The 15,786-nt window shown below is 37.6% G+C and overlaps 1 protein-coding gene across 1 annotated transcript; it reads right to left on the minus strand.

The window, feature by feature from the left end:
- Positions 1-79: 79 nt before the first annotated feature.
- Positions 80-15,561, minus strand: LOC127811071 (uncharacterized). Its single transcript, XM_052350785.1, has 5 exons — positions 15,222-15,561; positions 15,029-15,135; positions 13,625-14,132; positions 574-692; positions 80-438 (listed from the first exon to the last, which is right to left on the minus strand). Exons 1-5 carry the CDS (start codon positions 15,483-15,485, stop codon positions 240-242), a joined length of 1,197 nt encoding a protein of 398 aa, XP_052206745.1. The 5' UTR covers positions 15,486-15,561; the 3' UTR covers positions 80-239.
- Between the last annotated feature and the right edge of the window lie 225 nt (positions 15,562-15,786).

Here is a 15,786-nt window from a genome sequence, read left to right on the forward strand (position 1 = left end):
TTTCAAATTCCTAAGAGGATAGCTATCATATCATCTTCGCTAGCGCCAAGCTTCTTCTTGGGTTTATATGCACCAGAACTTTTAAAAGAGTAACAACATGTGGATATATTGACAGTTCAAAAGAAACAGTCTATAATTCCCTACAGCCCCTTGGCAGCAATTCAAAAGATGAAGAAAGTAAATGGAAAACTAATGAAGGATGTCAGTAAGATCAAACATAAGTTGGCAAAGATCCATTACTACGAAACGCCAACGATATATGCATTCCATGAATCTTGTTGCTCGAAACTCGAAACCTCTTCATACTTAACATCTCTGGCAGAACCGAACCCCTCCATGCTTCTGATTTCATCGCTATCTGGCATCTGCCGCATCCAGAAATGGATGGACTGAAACCCTGCCTCCTCTAAGCAGTCTTTGATCTCAGGCAACGACCACCTGCAAGCACAAGCATCGTGTCTTAATGCTTTCAGACATTATTGCAAACATGATCATTGTATCATACGACAAAGGAGCCTGAAAGAAAATGCCATCTAAAGAAATATAGACTGAACAGAAAGATGACAAACTCACAGCCTCCAGCTATATGAAAATGCATGGCGTAGTTTTTTCTGCTGCTTTTGGAGGTGAAAATGGAGGCTAATTCTTGTTTTACGCTGAACAATGTCGAAGCCAGCTTGCTCCCAAACATACTAGAAATTAGAACAGATAACCAAGTCAAAGTTCAGAATTTAGAACCAATTTCAATATAGAAATGGTCGGTAAAATGGTTCCATCGCTTTTGAAGAACAAAGGCAATCAGTTAGTCAATCTAGATTTTTCTTTCCTTGGGAGAGATAATAGACCATCAATGAACATTCCTTGCATATTTCTCATAATGCTAAGGCTAGTTTGCAATGAAGACTTCTTTTTTTTTATGGAAAAGAAAATGAAAAGTAACATAGCTTACATGCATGCAAACAAGAAATCCACTTTTCTTTTCCTTTTCTTTTCTTTCCATAAATCCTAGTTACAGACGTAAGATACACATGAGCAGGGTGGCTCTAGCACCACACAGAAACAAATTGGAGATATATTTGGACTTTGGTTGGCTTGGTGTGTGTTACTGTGCTGCAAAAATGCATAGCAAATCAAATTTTCATATGCTTAGGTGCCAAAATAGATTCTAGATGACAACTTATTTCTTTTTTGTAACAATAACCAAATTAAGTAGCTTCTTCATAATTTTGGTTTATTGCCTAGTCAAATCAAGAGTGCTGCCCGAAGAGAGAGGATAGTAGCAAGGACAAGGAAAAGGCAGGAGATGCAGACATACAATAACAATACCTAGGTTTAATCCCAGTAAATGGGGTTGGCTACACGAATTCTAATTTTCCAACCATCTCTATGCACAATCACATCTTCTGTAAGGCCATTATACCTTGCTCAATGCTAGAATATACTATGAATATATTCATACTGGCATCAATGCCTTTATATCTATCCAAATATCCAGAAACAAAAATGAAATAGCTTGTAGCAGTGATTGTGGCATGACAAGTCAACCAAGTACCAATATTACTGTAGTATTTGATGTTGCATGCATTAAGGAAGGAACTTCAATGATATGATGCTCCTTACAGAATAGGATTTTATTAATTGTAGCACAATTGACTACTTTCAATGCATGGAGTATGTATTTGGCGCCCAAAGAAATATAGGAGATGTTTGAACCTTTTATTGCTTTGGTGCATTTTCTTGTGGCAAAAAGGGATCAAGACAATTCTATAAAATTGTTGTAGATGATAGTTTACTTTGTTAACTAAAATCTAGTCTAAATCAAACTGCCTTTCAATAGTTTGTGTTATAATTGTGACCTAGAATTCAAATTTGTCTATGATTGGGATTCCTAATTTGACCGTTATAAAAAGATAAGGAGCCTATTTTCCCTATTTTATCAGGTTTATCCGATGGGATGTCTCATTGTTTTTATTCATAATTTGTTAGTTAATTTTTGGTTAGTCTTATTCAATTGTTATGGTTAAAGAGGATTGAGTCTTGGTCCTTATCTTTTTTGTTTGTTTTCAGATTAAGTGGGTAGATAGTGTGTCTTATTTTTCAGGGAAGTGGGTTGTTAACCCTCAAAACTGTATATATTGAGTCATATTCTACTGGAAATAGATATGATTTTTCTTGCCCAAGTTTTAACATGGTATCAGAGCTGTAGGTAGTTATTTTCCTAACACTGATTCTACCAGCCTTCGTATCCTTAAGCCCTGCAAACTTGTACTACTGCAAGATCAAATCCTACCCCATTTTTTGACCCTAGAGATTAAGTGAGTTCCATCTAAAGACCATGTCTACCGAAACAAAATCTAGTGGTGCATCCGAGACACCTGTTACAACAACTGTAAACGGAGATAACAAAGGTACACCTTCAACCAGAGAATTACAAAATATCTAGGCAGCCTATAGGCTAAATGGTAATAATTATCTGAAATGGTCTCAGCTGGTTCACACGTTCTTGAAGGGAAGAGGCAAGCTGAGCCATTTGCACGACACTAGACCTAAAAAAAGGGATCCTATGTTTGAGGCTTGGGATGAAGAAGACTCTATGGTAATGTCCTGGCTATGGAATTCAATGCTTCCGGAGATAAGTGACACTGTCATGTTTCTACACAAAGCTCAAGAAATTTGGAATGTTGTTAAGCAGACTTACTTTAAGTTCGAGATGCAGCCTAGATTTATGAGATTAAAACAAAAATCTCAACTACAAAGCAAGGGAATCAATCAATCACTAAATACTCCAATCTCTTGCAAACTTTATGGCAAGAGATGGATCATTATCAGTGTATCAAGATGACTTGTAATGAGGATGCAACCCTTCTAAAAAGGTTTGTTGAAAAAGACAGGATTTATGAATTTCTTACAGGTTTAAATATTGAGTTTGATGCAGTAAGGGTACATATACTTGGGAAGGAAGACTTATCATCCCTAAATGAGACTCTAGCCATTGTTCGAGCTAAGGAAGGAAGAAGAGTTATGCTTGAGCCTCCTACGATAGATAATTCAGCTCTAATGACAAGAAGAGTGACCCTTAATCATTCCAGTTTTGAACAATAAGGAGGTGAGGCTAAAAGAACACCAGATGGGTCTCGATCAAGTAATGATCTATCGTGGTGTACTTATTGTAAGAAACCTAAACGTACTATAGATAAATGTTGGAAGCTGCACGGCAAACCTCAAGCTGAGGAACAAAGTGGACAGGAGGATAGGATAGCTAAGTTCTCCCCACTGTCTTTTCTATCTGAGTCCTCAAAAGTCACATAAAGAAAGAATTTGGTTATATCACCTACATTTTGGTCATCCATCCTTTAATGTTCTTAGATTGATGTATCCTTTATTGTTCAAAGGATTAGTTGGAGATGTAATACCCTAGATTTTCAAACTCAAATATGATATAATACCTGAGGTTATTAGGTTCTAATACTTGAGGAAATAGGTCCTTTCAAGGAATTGGAGAAGCCTTAAGGGAAAAATTCAGTTTCTAAACCAGTGGCAAAATTGTAAATACTAAAGTTCGGGTAAAAGTGTAATTTACCTAAAAATCTTGGGGTGTTAGCGTAATTTATCCATTTTCTAGGGACCAAAAAGTACAATTAAAAATGGCCCGGGAACCAAGTTGCAAGGGCCTAAGTGCAAATTACCCGAAAAGTTCAGGCCAATGTGTAGTTCTTGAAACTTGTAGCTAGATCATTGGAATAATGAACTGGACCAACTAAACCATTTGGGAGTAATGATTGTGGATTCCAAACTTATTCCAATATAGTTAAGTCATGATTGCGAATCTCAAATAACATTTAATCCATCATTGGATCATTTTGAAATTCAAGACTTAGCTTCCAAAAGTCTTCAAACCTTATTTTCAATGACATATGGCAATCAACCATTGGCCACTTGGAAGAAAAGATAAGGTCACATGATGGCTCATAATGACCCCCTGAGGTGGCATTACGTGATTAGCCAAGGAAAAGCTTACTTAGCTTCTAAGTTTCCAAAAGTCTTCAAACATTATCTCTAAGGACATGTGGCAAGCATTCATTGGCCACTTGGAGATAGGATTTGAAGTGTAATGATGAGAAATGTGGAAAATGCAATTAACCATGTGGGATGTAGTCATTAATTAAAGGTGTAATGATGGGAAATGTAGAAAAATGAATTAAACCATGTGGGTTGTAATGATGGGAATATTGGAAAATCTAATTAAACATGTGAAGGTTCAAAATATCAGGGACACGTGGCACACTTTGGTTGGGTGCACATGGATGGAATGATGACGTGACACGTGGCGCGATTTGGTTCGCCGAAGTTTCCTATAAATAAGGGCTTTGGGGTTATTCATTTTAGGCACCAAGCAAGGGAGTTTGAGAGAGGAAACACTGTCGAAAAGAAGGGAGAAAGTTGAGAGAGAATAAGCCTTGAGGGAATTTTCAGGGCCTTTCTCGAAGTTCGTACCAATCAGTCAGAAAACCACGAGAAAACTGTTCCCGCTTGTTATAAACAGTGCTTTCTTGGGTAAATAGTCAAGGTGAGTGGTTCTTGTGCATGCTTCCTCTTGATCATTCTTAGTTTCATTTGTGAGTGGTTCTTGTGCATGTTTCCTCTTGATCATTCTTGGTTTCATTTGTGAGTAGTTCTTGCATACTTCTTGCTTTCTCTTGGCCATCCTTGGTTTCATTTGTGGATGGATTTTGGCTTACGTCTTATGTTTCCTTTGTTTCAAGCATATCTTTCCTATCTTTGAACACATCATGGAGTTTGCGGTTGTGGTTTGTTGATGAGTCATCGTGGGAAATCGTGTCCGTGCAATAGGACCGGGTCGTGGCATGCATATCATTTTTCCCTTGGTTTGTGCATATTCCTTCTGCTTTGTCTTACATCATGTTGTTTAATGACTGTGGCTTGTTAGTGATTTGTCATATGTGAACTACCACAGGGACCCGTGTAAGAGGGCTAACCACGTAGGCTCGCGTAATAGGGTTATCTCGTGCTTGTGTAAAAGGGCCGAGAGGTTCAGACATGGCAACACCCCAGCATCTGCTATCACATGAGACTATCTCGTGCTTGTGTAAAAGGGCCGAGTGAGTCAACCATGGCTACGTTCTGGCATGTCTTATCTCGTGCTCGTGTAAGGGGGCCAAGAGGTTCATGGCAGTACCCTAGCATGGCTATCGTTGGGAAGATTTTGCGGCATATCTACATATTACACCTGCATGCACTATTTTCTTTCTTGTATCACTTATTTAGATGTCATTATCTAACTCGGGTGTTTTATACCCCTGGAACATTCATCGTTCCAGGTATATGAGATGTACCAGGTGATACAGGTTCCAGTGTGAGTAAGGGCAAGGAGGTGGTGCTTGACTAGCTCTGGGTTTTTTTTATTTCATTATGTACCCATGTAATCCAAGTGATGTATTGTAAATAACAGCTAGGATACTCAAGGTTATAAAGGGTGTGTGTAGGTGTCCTACATTTGTACCTGCTATGATGTGTTTCATGGAGTATTGAAGGTCATATGCATTTCTTATGCTTGTAAAGAAAATCTAGTGGAAACTCTTTTATTTAGCTTTGGTTAAGCTTGTAAGTTCGATCCAATGCTTCCGTTAGTAAGGGTTTCCATAACACCCGTAGGTGATGTCTTAATTATATTTTAGGTTATTGCGTATTTGGAAAAGTGGGGCATTACAGGAGAAGACTTTCAGTGTGATATATGTGAACTTGCAAAACATAAGAAAACTTCATTTCCAGTTAATATGAAAACGAGTTCTTCTCCACTTGCTCTTATCCATAGTGACATATGGGGTCCCTCTCCCATTTCTAACATCACTAGGGCTCGATGGTTTGTCTTTTATCGATGATTGTTCTCATGTTACCTAGGTTTATCTTTTAAAGAACAAATCTAAAGTGAGTTCCATAGTTCTAGTTTTCTATAATATGTTGAGAACCTAATTCAATGTTGAGATTAAAACAATCCGGTCTGATAATGCTAAGGACTATTTCAATCAATTCCTTATTTCCTATTTTCAAGCAAGAGGCATAATCCATGAATCCTCTTATATTAATACCCCACAACAAAATGGGCTAGCCAAAAGAAAGAATGGACATCTTCTTACAATTACAAGGGCTCTCTTATTTCAAAGAAATGTTCCAAAACAGTATTGGGGGGAAGCCATTTTAACTGCTACTCACCTTATAAACAGATTGCCTTCAAGAAATCTAAATTCCCAAAGTTCACTCTAACTATTTTCTCAATTCTTTCCACAAGTTTCAGTTTCCAATGGCCTTATGCCTAGAGTGTTTGGGTGTGCAGCATTTGTTCATCTACACTCTCAACATAGGGAAAAACTTGATCCTAGAGCTCTTAGATACATTTTTGTGTGGTATTCACCTACTCAAAAGGGTTATAAGTGTTTCCATCCACCAACCAAAAAATTCTTTGTATCAATGGATGACGCAGTGTGTAACGCGTGTGTGAAAAAAATACACCAAAATAAATCCTTGAAAGAACAAACTTCAATGACCAAAGCTTGGCTTTCAAGAAAACGCAAAAACAAGACTGTTTTGCTAAGAACACCCAAATAGGTTGCTGAAATTTGTATTGAGAAAACTTGATTACAACTCCTAACTTCTAGGTATATTTATAGTGTTTGGCTAATCCAAATCCATCTAATATTTGTAAACAAAATCCAACTAAAATCTTAATAGAAATAAATTCTAAGTAAAAGTCAACTAGAATCCTAATAGAAATAAAACCCTAATCAAACATGAAATAGAATCCTAAATCAAGTAGAAATATGAAATAGAATCCTAAATCAAGTAGAATCCTAAAATATATGAAGTATTAAAATATTATTTACTACTATTTCAGTGCTACTGTTCCGGTGCTATTGTTTCGGTTTAGTCGGGTCGACCTTGGGCCGAATCTTGATTGATGACCGCATCATTCAACTCCACTTGAGAAAAATTCGATCTCGAATTTTGATTCGGGTAGGACAAATCCACGTCCAACAAGTACAAAGAGATATTAGCCACATTGAATGTTTGGAAATATCCATATGATTGGGCAAATCCACAACATAAACATTATCATTGGTCTTCTTTGTAATCTTGTAAGGACCATACTTCTTTGACTTTAACTTATTTTGCTTTCCTGTTGGAATCCATTTTTTCTTCAAGAATATCATGACTTCATCTTCAACCTCAAATACCTTGTGCTTCCTATGCTTGTCAGTTGTCGCCTTGTACTTCTTATTTGTGCAACCTTTGCTTGACATCTTTCTAAACCGCTTGAACTTTTTTGCTAAGGGAACATGAGCAAAAACATTCCTCCCCTTCTTAGCCATATCTGCGTTGGCATGGGTCCAACCATTGCTATGTTTGTTGCCCTCTACCTCCATTACATTATTAATGTTAGATTGAGGACATTGAACATTCCATCTTGGGCGCTTCTCTAATTTGGTAAATCTTATCACAGGTCTTTCTACTCTTAGCTTTCTTGATTTTGACTCTTCAACGGCTTCTGAATTCATTAGTAGATTTTTCTTACCAGGAGAAGCATTCTTTTGCAACTGTTTCAAATAAAGGCTCATTCCATGACTACCAGTAGTCTCTCCATCATTTAAAATATTGATGTTTGAATCCTCCTTTGGTCTAAGCATTTGATCAACTATAGCAGCAGCTACTACAACATTCTTAGTTTTAGAATCTAATTTCAAATTAATACCGAAAGTAATTGCACTACCTGAGTTAACTAGCCTGGGAGATCCAACATCTCTATCCACAAGGAGACCCTTGTGACTATCTTGCTTTTGCAATCGCAAAGGTGAATATGTTCCTATTGCCTTCGATTCAACCATGCCAGAACCTAAATAAACTATAGAAGAATCTGTTACCATGGCCTCCATCTCCTTTATAGTCGCAAGCTGATCAGAAGAAACACAACCATCCTTGGATTGCGAAGCAATTTCTGAGCCCTTGGAATTGGAAAATATCCCAGTATGAGTCAACAACCTTGGAGTTTTTGTCGTGTTAGTAGCATAAACCAGACCTAAGTTTGCAAACGTTGAGGTTGTTGGGACAACATAATCTTCGAGATCAAGCTCCAAACTCACCGAAAAGCCATTCTTTAGTTTATACTCATCGTTTCCCCAATGGTTATGTTGTTGCGCATTCCTCCTAACCCCTTTACCACTAGGGTTGGCTATCACCCTCATCGTCGCTATCATTCGTCATTAGTCTTCTAGGATTAATGGCTGGTCCTCCCGATTTAATGTAGCCGGCTTGATTCACGCCCTTAGTCCAGTTCCGATTATCCTTAACTCGTTGTAAAATGCCCAATTGGTTGTAGATTCGCTCCAATTATTGCTGCATTGTACGAGTTATTTCCCATTGTTCTTCGATTACTCTCCAAACCGCGGGCAACCCCCAATCACCGTCACGAGGCCGGTTGCTACCGTTACCTTCAAGATTGGCCATCTGATTGGTTGATGAACCGCTCTGATACCACCTAATGCAACGTGTAGCGCGTGTGTGAAGAAAACACATCAAAATAAACCCTTGAAAGAACAAACTTAAATGACCGAATCTTGGCTTTCAAGAAGAAGCAAAAACAAGACTATTTTGCTAAGAACACCTAAATAGGTTGCTGAAATTTGTATTAAGAAAACTTGATTACGACTCCTAACTTCTAGGTATATTTATAGTATTTGGCTAATCCAAATCCATTTAATATTTGTAAACAAAATCCAACTAGAATCCTAATAGAAATAAATTCTAAGTAAAAGTCAACTAGAATTTAATAGAAATAAAACCCTAATCAAACATGAAATAGAATCCCAAATCAAGTAGAAACATGAAATAGAATCCTAAATCAAGTAGAATCCTAAAATATATTAAGTATTAAAATACTATTTACTACTATTTCAGTGCTACTGTTTCGGTTTAGTCGGGTCGACCTTGGGCCGAGTTTTGATTGGTGACTGCATCAATGGATGTTACATTTGCTAAACAAAATCAGTATTTTACTCAACATTATCTTCAAGAGGAGGCCACAATAACTAAGGATAAGGACATAAACTTATTTCTACTTGAATTTCCATCCTTATTACCCTCCCCCCCCCCCCCCCCCCTCCCTTCCACATTTACAACCTACATCTAATACTCAAACCAAAACCTAAGAATAGATACAAGATGGACCAACCTAGGAGCCTGTACACCATAGAGGTGTCAAAAGGGCCGGGCGGCCCGTGACGGGCCGGGCTTTGGCCCGGCCCGTTACTGTTCATACGGGCTGGGACAAAGAAATTGGGCCCACGGCCCGGCCCGGCCCATTGGGCCTTTATGGGCCAGTAAGGCCCTTACTCATTTTTTTTTTTTAATTTTGTTATTCTTTAGTAATTATTGATATTGGATACTAAAAAATTTAATTTCGCAATATATATAAATAATAACCATCAATTAATTTATTTAAAATTTTTAAGTTAAATTTTTTATATATTTAAATTATAAATAAACATTCTCCTTTTTATATGTACATTATTTTTCATATCAATTCACAAGAAAAATTATAAGGCATATAGAATTTTGAAATATAAAATAATGAAATAATATTTAAAACTTAAGAATTAAGATAGAAAATATTTTAAAAAGAAACAAATTAATTTTTATATATGTATTATTTTGATATTTATATATGTATATATTATATGTATTATTTTTAAAAAAATTATTTAAAAAAAAGAAAAAAAAAGGGTCGGGCCCACCGAGCCCGGCCCGCTAGGCCCTGTGGGCTAAGGGCCCAGCTCGGCCCTCTAGCCCACGGGCTGGCCCGGCCCGGCCCGTTTAAAAAGCCCGTGGGCCGACTCGGGCCGAACCGGGACGGGCCGGGCCGGCCCTTTTGACACCTATAGTACACCATCCACTTCTGGTATACTCAAGAAGAAAGGGAACAACTGCTCATCCGACACCTGCTCAGGCATCCGAATCAACACTTGGTCCTGATACTGATTAGAAAGAGGTAATCAGCTCTCCTTCCACATCTCCTAATGAGATTGAACCTGTTGTTGATCCATCAAACACAAGTCATAGTGAACTTCCTATTGCTAATAGGAAAGGAACTAGAGCTTGCACAAAGCACCCTCTGCACCTATTTATGTCCTACAAAAATCTGTCCCCTAGCCATAAAGCTTTCCTTACCAACATAAGCTCTATTTCCATACCAAAAACAGCATCCAAGGCATTGTGTAATGAGAATTGGAGGAATGCTATGAGTAAAGATGCAGGCACTCAAAAAAAACTGGACATGGGATCTTGTAAGGCTGGCTAAAGGGAAGAAGCAAGTAGGATGCAGGTGGATATTCACTGTTAAATATAACTCATATTGGTCATTAGAAAGGTATAAAGCAAGATTGGTTGCTGAAGGTTATACCCAAACTTATGGTGTAGATTATCTTGAAATCTTTGCTTTAGTTGCAAAAATGAACACCATAAGGATATTGTTATCCCTAGCAACTAACCTTAGTTGGACACTATAGCAATTTGATGTAAAAAAATGTTTTTCTACATGGAGACTAGAGGAAGAAATCTATATGGAAATGCCACCAAGATTATGTTCAAAAGTAGGAAAGGATGTTGCATGCAGATTAAATAAAGCTTTATATGGTTTGAAGCAGTCTCCAAGGGCATGGTTTGGAAGATTTACCGAAGTTATGCTAAGTTTGAAATACAAGCAGAGCCAAGGTGATCACATTCTATTTGCAAGGCATTCTATTTCCGAAAAAATAACTGTTTTATTGGTTTATGTGGATGACATTATAATGACAGGCAATGACTTGGAAGGAATGGAAAGTCTTAAGAAGTGTTTGATTAAGGAGTTAGGCAAGTTGAAGTATTTCTTGAGTATTAAAGTGGCTCACTCTCAGCTAGTGTTCTAAAATGCGCTAGACGTTAGTCGGGTGCCAAACTGGAGCATAGGAAAATTATTGTTTTTTAAATTAAAATTCATATTATCCCAAATGCACATACAGATATCTATATATATATATATAAATCTTCATATATATATATAAATCTTCCTCTATATATATAAACAGATATACCTATATATATAAACGAATACCTATATATATATGTGTATATATACCTGCAAAGTGTAAACAGAACGGTGACGAAGAGACGACAGCGAAGATGGGTTGGTTTGGGTTTGGAGAAGAGAACGACAACATGACCGATTCAAAGAGGAGAACGACAACAGGTTGGAGGAGATTTGCACAGCAATGAAGGGAGAAGAGAACGAGTTGGCGACGACATGGCAATAGGGAAAAGAGATAACGAATGTAGGTTGTAGCAGCAACGGCGAAGGGGGAAGAGTGAGGAGAATTAGGGATTTCTTTGAGGAAAAGGTTGAAGTATCAGGCGAAGTAGGGAAAGGGGGGGATTTTTGTGGAGATCAGCGTTGTTTTGGACACCCGTAAAAAAGTTAGGCATCCCAGGCGGCTAGGCGCCAGCTGGGCTGCCTAGGCGCCGATTCGGTCTGATTACTCGAGCCCGACACCTAGGAGACCAACTTCCCTGTATTCGCGGCGGCCAAGGACCGCCTAATGCCTCGGCAACGCCTAGGCCGCGTTTTAGAACACTGCTCTCAACAAGGGATTTTCATATCTCAACAAAAGTATATTCTTAATCTATTAATAGACACAGGTATGCTAAGATGCAGACCTGCTGAAACCCCTATTGAGCTTAACCACCGACTTGGTAACAACCTAAAAGATGCAACAACAAATAAGAGTCTCCACCAAAGACTAGTTGGGAGACTAATCTACCTATCACATACTAGGCCAGACATAGCATATTCTGTTGGAGTCGTTAGCCAATTCATGCACAATCCCAATGAGGTACACCTGAAAGTAATGTATCAAATTTTGCATTACTTAAAAGGGTACACCAGGTAAGGGAATTTTGTTCAAAAGGGGACAAGAATTAACTCTTGAAGCCTATATAGATGCTGATTATACAGGGTCAATGATTGACAGGAGATCAACATCCGAGTATTGTACATTCCTAGGGAGAAACATTGTGACTTGGAGGAGTAAGAAGCAAGGTGTTGTGGCAAGCTCTAGTGCAGAGGCATAATTCAAGTCAATGGCTCTTGGAATTTGTGAGTTGTTATGCGTAAAAATAATTCTAGAGGATTTGAAAATCAGGTCAAAGGCTCCTATGAAACTATATTGTGATAACAAGTCAGCCATTAGTATTGCACATAATCTAGTGCAACATGATTGTACTAAACATGTGGAGGTTGACAGGCTTTTTATAAAAGAAAAGCTTGAAAATGGTCTGATTTGTATACCATTTGTGCCTACAAGAAATCAACTTGCAGACTTACTCACTAAAGGCCTTTGAAGTGCAATTTTTCAAAAGATAACAAGCAAGCTAAGAATGAAGGATATCCATTTACTAGTTTGAGGGGGAGTGTCGGAAGATAAGGAGCTTATTTTTCCTATTTTTATCAGGTTTATCCAATAGGTTTATGTCTCATTGTTTTTATCCTTAATTTGTTGGTGAAGTTGGTTAATTTTTGGTTAGTCTTATTTGATTGTTATGGTCAAAGTGGACTGAGTCTTGGTCCTTATCTTTTTGTTTGTTTTCAGATTAAGTGGGTAGATAGTGTGTCCTATTTTTTAGAGAAGTGGGTGTTAACCCTCAAAACTGTATATGTTGAGTCCTATTTTGCTGGAAATAGATATGATTTTTCTTACCTAAGTTTTAACAACCGTAATTAGGACTTCAAATTTGACTATGATTAGAATGCTATCAAATTCGATTTTGATTGGGATTTATCTTATCTGGAGAAATATTCTCTTGAATCATCTTCTGATTAGGACAGAATTTCCTATATACATCTACAAATTATTTTAGGTCTATAAATAAGTGTCCAATACCTTGGAATTAGTGCAGCAATATCACTTTTGTAATACTAATATTACATTCGCGATATTTTGTTCTTTCTGCCTGTGGTTTTCCCTAATTTGGATTTTCCACGTTAAATTATGTGTTCGTTTGTGTGGTTGATGGTTTGATTGTGGTTTGTTTTCGATCTAAAATTCGTAACAGTTTGGATTTATTGCATATTAAGATCAAGAACACTACCAGTAAAAGGGCTATTAGCAAGTGTAGAAAGTAGGAACAAAAATAGGAGATGCTGAGCTGGAGAACAAGATACTGGCTTCAAAAAATAATGCTGACACATAAAAAGAACAAACTCATTTTGGATCAGGTAAGAAAATAGATATACATATATCACAATGTTTGATGCCTAAATTAAGAGAGAAACCTCATTAGCATGCTGCTCCTTAGGGAATGGTATTAAATACTGTAGCCCACTTGTTTGCAGTGGTCAAATTTGGCGAGTCAAATTCTGACCATTTTAGGACACCAGTGAGCTAATGGTGCAACTTAAACGAATAGTATGAATCATTATTTTAAGGTTCCCGTCCAATATTAAGAGCTCTCAAATGATAGTGACGGTGGAAATGAATCTTGTCACAGTGATAAGTAAAAAGCTTTCAAAGCAGTAAGAGCATACCGTGAAATTAGGAAACTTTCTCTGCAGCCTAAGCTCACACTCTGATGATGTGCCTCCATATAAATCCATGACAAATATGCCACCTCTTCTAGACAAGGCATTGCGGGCATGCTTGAAATATGAAACCAGCTCTATTCGACTATGGAGACAACAACAACTGTAGTTAAAAGCACAGATAATGTCTCTTGCTGGTAATAGAAAGTCCTTCATCAACTTGCTATTAGTAAGGCCACTAGGCCTTCCTTCTAGAGTTGAATCAAGTGGAACTGCCTTTGAACCATCATCTTCATTATTGTTCAGAGAAACATTTCCTATGAGGTATGGATTTTCAAGTTTGACAAATCTAGCATCATGAGGATCCAATACATTGCCATGAAACAGAGATATTCTTGAATAACCATCAGCCCCAATTTTTACTATATTGTTTTCCAAGCACCAATTAAGTGCCTCAAGGTCCAAATCTAATCCTACAGCAGTCCTTCTTGAGTCACTGCGAAGCCATTCTGTACTGCCATGCGCATAACAATCACTTAATGTTAGTATACCAAATTAGACATGGATACACCTATGAAAGGCAGGTAAAGATTTTCAAATGTAAGGCAAACCTACATTAAGCACTAAACATAAATCAAATTTTAAGCTCAACAAAGTTAGGTTGTTAAACTGAACATCTATATTTCAAATCCTGAAATCCTCTATCACTAACTTGGAAATGCAAAGATGTGCAAAAGCCAGCTTGACTACATAAGCAGAGTCAGTCTGCAACTCTTAACTTGTAAATACATTTCATGTTCTCATTAGTATCATAAAGCAAAAGGCAAATAACGGTCTTTTGATGAGCACCATATGCAGTTTTTACACGACATGCTAGTTCACATTGGTATATGCACTGAATGTTTCCAGTAATAGTCAAACGTTACAACCTCTGCAACAAAAATGTGGAACAAAATTCAAGCCAAACAGATGCTATATCACCAAGCCACAATGGGAAGGATCATTATATGATTTCCCCTTGTGTATCAATCCCACCAATGTTAACCTCATGGATGAAATACCTTTCCTATCAATACATAATTATAACATTGCAGCACGCCCCCGTATAAACCAAGACAAGTAAAAATGGAAAAACAAGAATCAAAAGTTTTTAAGGGTTTAGGGTCTAGTGAGCGACAAAGGATTGATTGTAACAGAAAAGCCACTCTACCATTTACAATACCCTGTCACAAAATAGCCCTGCTGCCACGGTCCATTGAGATTCAGCCCCCCTTATTGCTCCTATTGTTCCTTTAAAAACTTTTGCATCAACTAGCTAACGAACCAGTGCAATGCGCAGGCATATCAAACAAGACAAGTAAAAATGGGAAAAAACAAGAATCAAAAGGGGGTGAAATTTATAATCAGCACCTAAGAAGAGCAGTGCCACAAAAATCCTCCTGGAGATGAAGGGGCAGCCTCCCACCCACATACATCAAAAAGAACTTCTGCAGATAAGTTATGTCTCCTTTTGGGGACTGCAACCAACAAAGAAACGCATTGTAGGGACAACAGAAAGCTGGAGGGTCTTGGAGAGAAATAAGGATCGAAATTGATGGGTCACCTGCACAGATTGCTGGTAGAGTGAAAACTTGGAAGGAATGTCAATGCTTGATGGGTGGTTTTGGTCATTTGGGTCTTCGCTTGGCCCCTCTCCTTCTCCTTCTTCATCTTTCTCGGATTCTTGCTCTCTTTCCTCTTCGTTTTCAGGCGGGTCAATAGGGTACAGTTCATCGTCTTGGTCTTCTCCTTGGGGGTTGAAGAAGGCTCCTCTGCGCGGACGAGAAGCCTTGTGTTGGTGTCGCTGCTTCCTTCCCTGCTTCCCCATTTCCTTCCGCAGCCGCCGCCGCCAAAAATGAAGATCAGGAAGCAGATTTGTGTCGCAAGTCAAGGTAATTACCGGTAGCCGGTATAAATGCATCTGACCAATCAGACAGACTATTATTACACAAATGAGCTTAATTACATTGTAATGTAACTCGTTGAATTTTATATTTTATAATAAATTAATTATTATATTTTAGTTTTTGTTAGTATAAATATTAATTAATTTCTTATTTTTAAAATTAATGTATAATATGATTTTCAAGATTTATATTAATATTATTAATTAAAGATTTTAATGAATT

The sequence above is a fragment of the Diospyros lotus genome, chromosome 1 (genome assembly GCF_014633365.1).
Source record: "Diospyros lotus cultivar Yz01 chromosome 1, ASM1463336v1, whole genome shotgun sequence".
NCBI lineage: Eukaryota > Viridiplantae > Streptophyta > Magnoliopsida > Ericales > Ebenaceae > Diospyros > Diospyros lotus.